Here is a 12,995-nt window from a genome sequence, read left to right on the forward strand (position 1 = left end):
GGCTTTCTCCCTTACTTCCTGACATAATAGGCAATAAAGCATCGGGCAGCCACGTTGGCCTCTTCAGTCTGTATCCATGGTCTAAGGGGGGAGCGTTGCTGCTGTTTAATTAAAGAAGGCAATCCAATTGCTATGCCTTACTGTAGTCTATCTCCCATCCCTTTGGAGCTTGTCAATGAAAAGAAGAGTACTTACCGTTGTTCAAAATCACTGCTAGCTAGTGGCAAGAAAGAAGCAAACAAGTAAACAAAGAAGCAAAGATGCAAAAAGGGTAACAGCCTAAGTGAGGAAATGGGGACAAGCAAATGCAACCATTCATTCTCCTGAAACCGGGACCAAAGGGAGAAGATAGTACAGATACCATGCTACTTGCAAGATGAAAAATTGAAGATTATTGCTACGCTGGTTATTTTTAGAGACATGTTTTACTAAATTCACTTCCCCTTTTTTAAGGGAAGGAAAAATTTATGAAATATATCAGATTAATATTGAAATAAGCTAAAAAGCTTGGCCACAGACTACTCTGCACTGGAAAACTTCACAATATGCTCATGGAGCCAAAGCCATTAGCAGTGCTGGACATGTATCATTTACTTCTGTAGATCACTGATTTGCTCAGACTTATCAATGAAATATTTCAATACAAACTATATCCATGTATTGAACTGGAAAGATATGATAACCCATGATCTTTCCAGAGATTAAGTTTCATTTTGAGAGTTCACAGTCAACCAAGAAGGTTGATTTGTTTATTCAGACACTAGATTTTAGTTACCTGGCTCATTTAGCATGTAGAATTTTTGCCATGTCATCTACTACCTTTTAACATTCTCCTAAAACATTTGTAGTCCAGACAGATACCAAAAGAGGAAAATGTGTCTTTTTTGGCTGTCTCTGTTCCCTTCTTTCCTATAAAAAGGAAATATAGGATGAGAAAAAGAGTAGAGGCAATTCYAGCAGAAACAGAACAGCTCTAACACCTCTAGACCTCTATGCCAGCCCCTGCCCCAAGCCCTCAAATGTAGTATTTCCCAGATGCTTCTATATGGAAATACTGCTGCTGCTCAGATAGGAATACCAAGCTATCATGCCAGTATTCACAACTGGCATGCTGCCCGAGTTTTCTTGAGAAAGAGGTGTCACACCAAGGCAGTGTGCAACACCACTTCCTTTAAACGCGAGTGGAACTACCTAGAGGAGTGTGGCATTTGACAAGAAGAGCTTCTGCAGAAGTCTCAGAATGGACTGGTAATTGGTAATGATCTACATATTTGGTACAATGAACTATTGGATACACTTTAAACATCAGACCAAAAAAGTGGCACCTACTTTAGTTCATCACTCTTAAAAGCAAGGACTCATTTACAAGTGAACAAACTAAATGACTTAAATGAAAGAATGCTCTTAAACATCTTTAGCAGATTTGAGCCAGAAAACCTACACTACAGATCTGTCAGTCCAATCACAATGCATATTGTGAAAGATATGATAGATTGCTTGGCTTGTAAAGAACAAAGGCTTTGACTCCTAAAGGATTTATAATTTCTTTAGAATCCAAGAGTGAAAACTTGAATACTCTGTCTAAATGCTTCCTTCTGCCAAAAGATTTCACAGCAAAATGTTTGCATATTAAAACTAATGACTAACTCCTCTGTAATGATTTTTCCACAGCGTAAATTCATGTTATTGCTGTTACAGTTATAGGTACTAGAGTTTTTCTTCAGCCTTCTGGCATGAAAACATCTCAGCAAAATCCTGTAGAGACAACAGTATAATGGCATACCTCAAGAATCTATTTACTCAAAGATATGGAAAAACAAGTGTGATATAAAGGTAAGGGATTACATTTAAACAGCTCTAATTCAGGACCAGAAAGTTATGGCATTTACAAATCCCTGTCATATCAGGAACATTTATATTGTGTATAGCTACCACGATACATATTAAATGCAATGATGTGAAAAGGTAAGGCCTAAACAAAGATGTCCAGGGGCATTTTAGACAGCCTAAAGTATCCAAGATACCTGCTTACACCTAGTATACGTAACACAGAATTTATGAGACCCATATTTTTCTGGAATAGTAATTATAGACCAAGCAGGATACCCTAAAACTGCTAGAGTGCTACTAGGCTCCAATGTTTATGTAATGAATTCATTCTAAGTGGGCAATTTCCAACAGTTGTGGTAGCACACATGTTTTCATTAAAAACATACAGTAACTCAGCATGATTTTAAGCAGAAGTCTTTTAGACAGTTCCCCCTCGCACTCCTGCCTGTTCTCCAAAGTGTCCTATCAAGTGCTTATATAGCCAAAAACTTAGAGCTGATGCCACCGCATCCATGTGTGACCCTAGGGAGTGACTAGAGGCACATATCCAGGAAATGCATACAGTCTGCCTATCAGTAACCCATAAGCAAGAACAGTGCCCTCAAAACAGCAATCTGCCTCCACAGACACACGGTCGCCACAGCTAGACTAGCTTGGAGTGACTAGCTAATGAATTATTTTGTCAAGAAAAGAAAAAAATACCACACCAGCTGTAATAAACTTACTCCATCCATTTCTGATCAGCACTAAAATTTTATTTCCCTCTTCTTGTCCCAGTATAGGCTCTTTTAAAAGAGTCCTGTCTGTCAGCTCCCTCTCTGGAAGGAAAAAAAAAAAGTGCAAAGGAAGATTAGAATCTAAATGTGTGCCAGAAAAAGAGAAAAATGAATCTGATCAAGTAGTGTGTCCTAGCAATAGTATTTTGACACTCTTCATTACCAATAAGTCTGTTTGCATATGTTAGTTTATCTACATTTCTAAAAGTCTTTTTTGATGAACAAGAAGTTTGTTTTTGTTTGGGGGGTTAGGGAGGAATATTGATATTCTTTAAATTTATACTGACCTAAAGCATTACTTTAAGGTTTTCTTCCCTTTTTAACTCCTACCACAACCAACATCTTTACTTTGGTTCCTCACATCAGCATAACTTGGAAGTGGGAACCCCTGGATTCCAATCTCACTTTAAGGACTATGGAATGCAAATATGGAGACAAATTACTCTATGAATACAGACTAGTTCAGTTAAGGGCTGAAACTCACATATTCTATTCCATGAACCAAGCACCTAGAAGTTAATTTTGTGTCACTGACCATCACTTAATTCCTTTGGCAGATCTAGCATCTTGATCTGGCTTGAACTTAGCATAACCTCCCAGCAGGGTACCTCTTATACTAGGAAGAAAAGATCCMCCTTTCCAGAACTTCATAACCCTCCGTAAAATCATTGAGTATTATCTCTCGTGCAAAGCACAATGGCAGACATGCTGGTGCAAAACCCAGCAACACAGCATACCAGAACAGAAAGCACATGGAAACCAGAAATACGCTGTGTTTGGGCAACAGCCCCAGAGAAAGGAGGAGAGTGTCAAATAAAAAGCATTATAGCTACCACCACCTTCTATTAATATTAGCCACCAGGATTTGAGCTACACGTTTAAAAAGAAATGCCTGTAAAAACTTTTTTAAATACATGAAGAGAATAGTTTAAAATAAATTTAGCATTAGAAATATCCAGATTAATGGAACAGAATTTCAAGATGTACAGCTATGTGAAAAAATATTTCAAACAAACTAGTTGACCTGGGTCATTCAGGTCTTCAGACATGGATTCTGAGAGGGTACATCAAGGGTCTACAGTAGTAGATTTTAAATCACAAATGATGTCCAGATAACTTTCACTGGTAAGGGGTTTCCGACAGCAACACAAGGCCAAGCAGACTTTGTTGTTCCGAGAAGCTTGGAGGCCTGTTCTTTGCAGCATGGCCAGGAATTATCAGTAATAAGTGACCTTCAACTTGTTAACATGAGACGCTATAAGAACATCAAATAAACTGTGAGATACTTGGAGAAGACGCAGACATATTACGACTAAAAAACATTTTTGCAGAAAAATAATTTCTTGCAGAGGAAAACTCATGTTTTAAACATTTTAGATACAAAGCCCTGATGTTGTTGCACTTCACACATTGCCTTCAGACACAGTTTCTTTTTAAGCTAATGAAAAACTGCAAGAAACAAAATTTCAGAAGTACAAAGTAAACTGAAGGATAAGCAAGAGAGGATTTGGATCTCTGACACTACCCAAGTGAACAGGAGCCTTTTTTGTGGAAAGGCAGAAGATGAAGGAGCAGCTGGAATTAGAAGGGATAGTGGGAGTAAGTAGAGGGTAACAGTGAGACTGAGAGGAAAGAGAAGTAGGTATACATAAATATTGAAACTGAAAAGGGGGAAAAAAGCATCCATGAGATAGGATGCCAATTTAAGAAAGTCCTGAAGAATAAGAATGCCTTCTTTACAGCTTGAAAGTAGTCAAGAATCATGTATAAATACTGAAATTTAAAGAATTCAGTAAGACGAAGTTTCTCCTCACTATTGCAAGTGGACAGCAACTAGATTCCTGATCACACAACCTATTGTTTTAAAACTCTGGGCATATTTAGCTCAAAACCCACCCAACTTCCTCAGACACACTAACTCTATGTAGTATAACTGGAGAGGCCTACAATCAATTTTTTAGGTAGCACTTAATATCCTAATCCTTTCCTGCCTTTTTGCAAGGCCAGCAGCTATTAAGACAATTATCTTAATGTTGGCTTTAATCTTTTGATTGGAACTAAAACCAGATATGCATATGCTAGATATACATTGGCCCATGTATGTATCTCCTCATTGCTACTGTAATTCCAGAGTACTGGAGCAGCAACATCACTGTTTATGTCAAGCTGGTAATCCATGCTTCACTGAAAATCTACTGCTCACTGCAGCTCACACCCAAGACAGCACTTYTCAGTACCAGTTTGTAACTCCATAAAAATGCAATCATATCATAGGCATTAATGGTTTTAATTGAACCAATTATGTTCTAAGAGGTAAAAGACTAAAAATACATACTAAATTATACAAGTYTTTAGCCTAAACAACACTTGAGAGTTAACAAAACACTTAGGGGAAAACACATATCACAGATGGTCAAACAATTTAGAACAGTAGTATTCCATGCAAACACTACCACTAGGGCTTTCTTTCTCTCTCTTTTTTTTTTTTAAAGTAGATTCTTGTTTCAAGTTCTGAGCAGTTTGAGTGGTTTACTACACATAGTTAAAGGAACCACCCTCCTCTCTGCAACCAAAACCCCACACACACCTCAGGGTCAACTTTGGGCGGTCAGAGAAAGGAGGAACACAGACTTCCGTTTTCCCCCGAACATCGTTTGCAATGATAGGACCACATATGACAAAGAACAAAGGAGGGAATTTGACCAGAAGCCTGTTCCTTCCCACTAATCACCCATTCAACTATGGTAGCCCAAACTCTGTGGTCAGGACTTAAGTAGGTCCCTGCACCACATTTCAGGTAGTTCTTTTCTTAGGGAAGCACTTTGTTCACACCAAAGCACCTAGATTGTGAAACAAAGTGTTTCAGAACACTTCCATGTTCTATAGGCGCTCATTCTTATGTCCCAAGATTGCCAATAGGGAATAGGATCTAGGGATCCCAGTCTTTGGATTAGAACAGATGTGGCATCAAAGATTAAGTTTGATGCCTCGAGCCATTAGTACACTGCTAGCTGTCCTCCTGTCCAGAGTCAGGCTGACTTTTCACAAAGCAAAACAAAAAAAACACCACACCACACACAACAGCTGAGGTTTGAAGGCACCTCTAGAGATCATCTAGTCCAGCTCCTCTGCACAAAGCAGGGTCACCTACAGCAGGTCACCTAGAACCCCATCCAGTCAGATATTGACTATCTCCAAGGATGGAGACTCCACAAAATCTCTAGGCAACCTGTTCCAGTGTTCAGCCACCCTTACGAATAAAATGTTTTTTTCCTAAGTTCAAATGGAGATTCCTGCGTTTCACTTTAGGAACATTGTCTCTTGTCGGGTCACTGGGCATCACTGAGAAGAGGCTGGCTCCGTCTTCTTTATACCTTCCCATCAAATATTTATAAATATTGATGAGATCCCCCTGAGCCTTTTCTTCTCCAGGCTGAACAGTCCCAGCTCTCACAACCTCTCTTTGTATCAGATATGCTCCAGTTCCTTAATCACTTCGCCGTACTCACTCCAGTAAGTTTGCAGCTTGTACTGGGGAGTCCAGCACTGGACCCAGTACTCCAGATGCAGCCTCACCAGGGCTGAGTATAGGGGAAGGATCACCTCCCTCGACCTGCTGGCAATGCTCTTCTTAATACAGCTCAAGATACCATTGGCCTCCTTTGCCACAAGGGCATATTGTTAACCCATGTCCCATTTGCTGTCCACCAAGACACCAGCACCTTCTCTACAAAGCTGCTTTCCAGCCAGTCACCACCAATCTGTACCAGTGCATGGGGTTATTCCTCCCCAGGTGCAGGACTCTGCACTTCCCTTTGTCGGACTTCATGAGGTTCCTCTACCCATCTCTCCAGCCTGTCAACATCCCTCGAAGAGCAACACAACTCTGGTCTATCAGCCGCTCCTCCCAGTTTTATATCATCAGCAAACTTGCTAAGGGCACACTCTGCCCCAACACCCAGGTCATTAATTAAGATGTTAAACAGTATTGGCCCCAGTGTCAACCCCTGGGGGATACCACTAGTAACTGTTTTCCACCTGGACTTTTTGCCACTGACCACAACCCTCTGAGCCTGGCTGCTCAGCTAGTTTTCAGTCCACCTCACTGACCACTTACCTAGCCTGTGCTTCGTCAGTTTGTCTATAAGGATGTTAAGGGAGACTGTCAAAAACCTTACTAAAGTTAAGATAAGCAACATCCTCTGTTCTCCTCTCATCCACCAAGCCAATCATTCCATCAGCAAAAGCTATCAGGTTGATTAAGCACAATTTCCCCTTCATAAATCCATGTCTACTACTCCCAACCACCTTCTTGTCCTTCGAGTGTCTGGAAATGATTTCCAGGATTAGTTGCTCTATCGCCTTTCCAGGGAAAAAGATGAGGCTGACCAGCTCCCTGGATCCTCCTTCTTGAAGACAGGAGTGGCATTTGTTTTTTTCCAGTCCTCAGGAACCTCTCCTGATCGCATGACCTTTCAAAGTTAATCAAGAGTGGCCTTGCAATGACATCAACCACCTCCCTCTGTTCAGATCTACACACTAGAAAAAGTTACAACAGTTTAAGGATCAGCCTCTGACGGAGGGCTGCAGAAAGCATCTAATTTTAATCCATTACTAAATGGATGTTAACTGAAGGTTCAGATAGAGGTCTGGATTTTTTTGATTGTTTGTTTTTGTTTTTAAAGCCATGGCAGAAGGAAGCAAAGCCTGGAAGTCATCCATAATGAGAAGGGCAACGCTTGCAGGATAACTCCATTAAAAAGACTGAACCAGTTATGTCCACTGCAAAGACACACCCATGTGAATGTCAAAATTTGTGCTGAAGTCCTAAACTCAGGGAGGTGTTTTATTTCAGCGACACTTTTTCCTTTCACTTGGACCTATGGCAATAACTGGGGGAGCAATATTTTTTTCTAAGTTATATTCAGGCCCAGCTACTTATAAACACAGTTCTGAAGATGACAGCAAAGAGTACCTGTCAGCAAGAACTTCTGATGAGGGCATCTGTGAAATACACTACAAATCACTCTCTGATTTGAGCACTGCACGACAAAGAGGGACAAGAATATATTAAAAGAAGAAAAATTAAGCACTGTCAGCTTATCATTAGTAATACCAAGGCTTGATTTGGCTTCACTACAAAAAAGTTAGGTTTTAGTATCAAACATTCAAAGTGAAACCCGAGGTCAAGTAGATCGCCTTGACCATGTCTGCTAATTGGGGCTTAAAGCACCCTCAAACCAAGATTACACATATCTCATACAAATGGAAAAGTAGTAATATCAGGCCTACTTCTGCAGCAAGTACATCTAAATGGCTGGATACAAAGTTATGCAAGATGACAACCACCTTGTCCTAGCCCCAGCACATGTTGTTGTCCTCATTTTGTTTACGTGGCAGAACAGTTTAAAAATTCAGAGGCAGAATATATCATGTAAGCTGAAAACACCTTTTCTTTCTGGCAATGAACTTCATGTCTAAACAGACCTGAAAGCCACAAATATCTTTTAAAAGTGGGTACCGGTTTTCACTTGAATGATCTTAGAACTTGCATTAGGTAGTCTCTTCTGAACTGTCAGAACTAGAGAATTTAAATGTATACCTGAGGACACAGCATATCTCAAAATAACAGAAAGGTCTGCTTGTTAGAACGGAGTAATTAACAGTAACTATTAAGAAAGAGTTAATGGGAACAGAGTCTTATTAAAGTTTTAAAGAGCCTACACAGCAGTTGAGAACTTTAAACAGATTTAATTTCAGATTTAGGATGTCTTCCTCACCTACCAGGATATTCATGGAAAATTAAGCCAGCAGAAGGAAGAGTTAATAAAGGGCTGAGAAGGCCAGAAATCTGACAAGTTATTTAACACTGTGTATCCCCCTCATACTTTTAAGAATGACCTTTCTTCAGGTTAAATTGCTACAACAAAACCCGTGTAAACATTTACTCTGTAAGCTAGAGAAACTGTAAATATATCTTTTATTTCTTCTCAGTTAAGGAAGATACCGCAATTCTTCTCATTACAACCCAAAGATAAATTGATGCTTGGTAACACCTATGCTTTGTTTCTCTCCGTGTATTTTTTTTTTTTTTAAGGCCTAAGGCTCACGAACAGAGACAGTCACACAAGCAGAGGCTGAAGTACCTTTCCCTAAGCTAAACTTGCCTAAGGTGGCTTAATAACTGTGCTGGTTATGCTAAGCTTTTATATATATATATATATATATATATATATATATATACACATACACACACATACATACACACGCACACACGCCCAACAAATTCATATTCAGTTAAAAACAAAGCCCCTAAAAAAATAAAAAATAAAAGATAGCACTACATTAAAATTAGATTATTCTTGTTATTTTAACTATCTTGGTCTAGTTACTCAGTGCTTCTCAAGGTTTTATTACAAAAAAAGGGGGGGGGGGGAAGGGGGAAAGCCAGCTGTCTAAACCAGAAAATTTTACTTTAAAAGAAGGTTAGTCTTATGGTTTTAAAGGACAGTCCTTGAAACCAAAATGAGAATTTTCAGTTTGAGACAACATCCCGATTTCTTTTATCCAGGAATCTGGTAATTCTCACTATGTGAATCAGTATAATTTTATTACACAGTAAAATCTGGACTGATGCAAGCAAAGCCTGTCTATCCTCCAACACCCCTCCCCTTTCCCTGCCCCCAAAATAAAAGGAAAAATAGAAAACCATACAAAGATCAGGGTATTGGGCATACTGCCATGTGGACACAGTCACCTTTTTGGGGGTGGAGGGCTAGAGCAAAGGGCAGGAGAGGTGGAAGGCAGGACATGAACTCCAGCAAGATGGACTTGCACCTGCTCAGCRAAGAGGTAAGCAAGGACAAGCGAAGGCTTCTAGAGAGTGCAAGTCTCTTACTCCTAGGCTGTCTTCTACTATCAGTGACACATGGAGAAAGCCTGAGCATGCTGGGTTTTCTCAGCCTGGAGAAGAAAAAGCTAAGTGTGTGTGAGTGGAGGGCAGGGGAACCAATTACTGTCTTAAACTACCAGAAGCTATTGGGGTGGGGGGAGGAAAGGGGTGGAGAGGGGAGGCAGAAGGGGAAAGCCTCAAAGCAACAAAATAAGCCAGGCTCTTCTGAGGCACACAGAAAAAAAAGACAAGAAGCAATGGACAAAGTTTCAGCTAGGGAATTCACATTATTAAGAAAGAAATTTTCACAGTGAGGGTAGCCAAACACTGGAACAGGCTGTGGAAGCACCAGCATCAGAGAGATTCAAACAACCCAACAAGGTCCTGTGCAACCTGATCCAGTATCATGGCCCTACTTTAAGTAGAGGAATAGACTAAGTGACCTACAGAGGTCCCTTCCGACCTAAATTATTCCTTGAGTCTAAGTTTCTAGAAATACCACTTTAGGGTCCTCATTCCAGACCAACACTGTTAACTGCTGAGGGGGTGGGAATACTGCCAGCAAGTTTCCTTGTACCAATCACACAGGCCAGTCTGCTAAAGAAATAGAGATCAATCAAAACAGTCTTGAGTTTCCTCAGTGCTTATTTTAGTTCTTTTTCGACTGTTCCAGCAAACTCCTTGAAACAATCCTTTGGCTTTCATGTTTATCTAGCAAGACAACTGGATCCAAAAACAGATTACTAACAAGAATCTCCACTGAATACTAGTAATCAAATAAAATTACTGTAGATAATTTAGATTTCATCATAACAAAGTTAACTGTGCATGGTATAATAATCATGCCTAAAGTTACAAAATTTGTAACAGTTTTCCACTAGCAATAATCTAATTTTGCAAATATGATGCAATAGGTAAAACAGCAGACAGACTCAAGCCCAAAGGGTGAGTCAAGAACTTGCTGATGTCACAGCCAGGAATAGAGCCTAAAACTTCTATTTCCTCTCTGTTCTTCAGAAAAACAGTTAATAAGCAAGACAAATGGACTGTTTTTAAAAAAAATGTTTTTGTACAAGGCATACTGTAAGTGTCTCCACAAGTGTTTCAAAACTGTTTCTCATTCTCAAATGTCCTTAATCCTCTATCAAAATCCCCAATTCTTATTTCTTTAAGATGTTACACAGTATGATAGTTATAAGTCAGAGAACTGCTACCAGCCCTTACTTATTTTGTTAAATAATACAGTTAACACCATTGTAAACTGTAAGAAAAAAATTGGATTATCACAGGAAAAGTACCCACACATATTGTATTTTGATCAAGGCTGCTATCAATGCTTTACTTCTGTTCTTTCCCAAAGCTTCTTAATCCAAGCAAGCAAAACACTTCTGGTGCTAGAGGCACAATGGCAGCCACTTACCCCTTTGTCAAGAACAAACTGCCTCCTCTTCCCACAAAGCTCCAGATCTCCATAATTTTAGCTTTATGCCCCCCCCCCAGTGAATCAAAATACTACCTGTATTTTTGTTGTTTAAACTATTTAGGTAGCCAAAAATGCTATTTTTTTTTTGGGGGGGGGGGGTGGAATCAGAAGCAAAGGTAGAGAGAGAAAGCTGGCCAGCAGTATCTGTAAGAGCAATGAAGACATTCTTACCGCTCAACTGCAGAACAGTTAAGTTTCTCTTTGTAAGAGTAGGAAAATTGTCTCAAAGAGACCAAAAGAATTGCTAATACCACATATATGCTAAGAATTCTTCCTCCAGGCCTAATTATGTTCATGCGGCCACGGTAAGCAGTTGACAAATCATAATACATGGATCCACTCAACAGCACGTATCCCTGGCTGCTTCATCACAGCCTTTCCTACACCATGTGTGGGATGCATCTGATTCAATGGATCATTTAACCACAGGCCTCCACAAATGCATGATTACCAATGCAAAAAATCTCAAGTCACCATTTAAAATAATTGTCATCTTTATTAATTCAATTTTACTGCATTAACATGTGCAGCTTTGTTTCGTATGTATGCTTGGAGTTTCAAAGGTTTCATTTTGCACCATGCTTTTACCTGAAGCATTAGCTATGCCAGCACCAATATCATTATGTGACTGTATTGATCCATAGGGTACTCAACTCAAAGACTGTTTTCAATTCTAATTCCCATCTCAAAAGGGGCTAGGAAACAGCAAAGAACCAAAGACATGTAGGACGCTTTTATATAACRACCAGTTAAATACATTAGGACTTTTCAGCCTGCAACATAGATCTYAAAACTCTGTGCCACTGAGGATTTTATCAACAAGGTGAGCAGAGTTATTCACCACTTCTTCCAGTATGAGAATYTGAGACCAAAAAAATGAGACCAACATACTGGTGGTTCAAAACATGCCAAAGAAAACTGCTCTTCACACAAGAAGCAATTAGGCTGCAGACCTCCTTTCTCCTGGGCACTGCTCATGTAAAAACACTAGATTGAAAAAAATGCATCTAGAGCTATGAAATACAGACAGTCCTTGAACTACAATTCTTGGAAGCTGGGAGGAGTCTTATGTGGAGATACCAACAGGCATTTCCATRTGCTTACGCTCTTTTCCCCAGGCACATCCACAGGACATCAGTATGGATAAAATTGCTGTTTGGCCTTGGAATAAGACATTCAGCTTACTACAGGTTGTCACAGAAGTTTTTTCTTTTCTTTTTGTTAAAGCATATTAGTAGCATATATATTTTCGCAATAATTTTCTAGTAAGTGACCAGTTCAGAGTCCACAGGATATGAAGGGACTAGACACAAACAAGATCATGTCAGGTCCTGCACTTGAGATGGATGAACCTGAACTGGTCATAAAAGTTTGGAAAACTCATTATGTTCAGCACCATCCTATACCCAGAACTCACCAATGGCAAACATACTGTTATCCACAATATGCCCATTTAAACAGCAGGTAGAGTTGGGCTTCTCAAACTTTTTGATCAATGATTTTATTAAGAATCAGATCTACCTACTCGCTGCTTCCTATACACTGGCATCCTACTGTAAGAATTAGGTGTTTTACAGTACTGCATATATTACCATGGTAATGCTTGCCAGGAAACCTGACTTAAAACACTCAATTATTCTCTTGTTAAGAGATTAAAGTTTGAGAAAGAGCTTTGTAAGTCAACCTAATAGTTTATCTAATTCTTAGTTCCATTTTACAAGCTGTAGCCTTCCCATTATTCTCTGCCAGAACCCAACAAGACACCTAGTAATGCAAAACCTCAGCGCTATTTCTAGTGCAGTAGGAAAAAAATACCAAATACTTTAAAAATCCAAGTTTCCCTCTTTCCTYCCTCCCATGTGCATAGACTTTCCAAAGTTTTGGGACAGAGAGCACTGCTCAGTAGTATAATTTTGACCTATTAAAAGACAGATAATGAAATACTATATATAAACTTGCACCATAAAAAAACTCCAAACTTTTGTTTTTAAATTCTAAGTTAAAAAAAAAAAAA

General features: G+C 39.4%; 1 protein-coding gene across 11 annotated transcripts in view; it reads right to left on the reverse strand.

Annotated features, from left to right (window-relative positions):
- The window catches only part of GBE1 (1,4-alpha-glucan branching enzyme 1), a 124,701-nt gene that overhangs the window by 110,722 nt on the left and 984 nt on the right, over nucleotides 1-12,995 (reverse strand). Inside the window, exon 1 of one of the 11 annotated variants that reach the window (XM_026076891.1) lies at nucleotides 2,556-2,648. The exons of the other annotated variants lie outside the window; for them this stretch is intronic. Coding sequence (XP_025932676.1) covers nucleotides 2,556-2,560 — 5 coding nt within the window. The 5' untranslated portion in view covers nucleotides 2,561-2,648. Of the gene's footprint in view, nucleotides 1-2,555; nucleotides 2,649-12,995 lie in introns of those variants that run through there. 11 annotated transcript variants of the gene reach the window in all.

This window comes from Apteryx rowi, unplaced genomic scaffold (assembly GCF_003343035.1).
Source record: "Apteryx rowi isolate R43461 unplaced genomic scaffold, aptRow1 scaffold_441, whole genome shotgun sequence".
Lineage (NCBI taxonomy): Eukaryota > Metazoa > Chordata > Aves > Apterygiformes > Apterygidae > Apteryx > Apteryx rowi.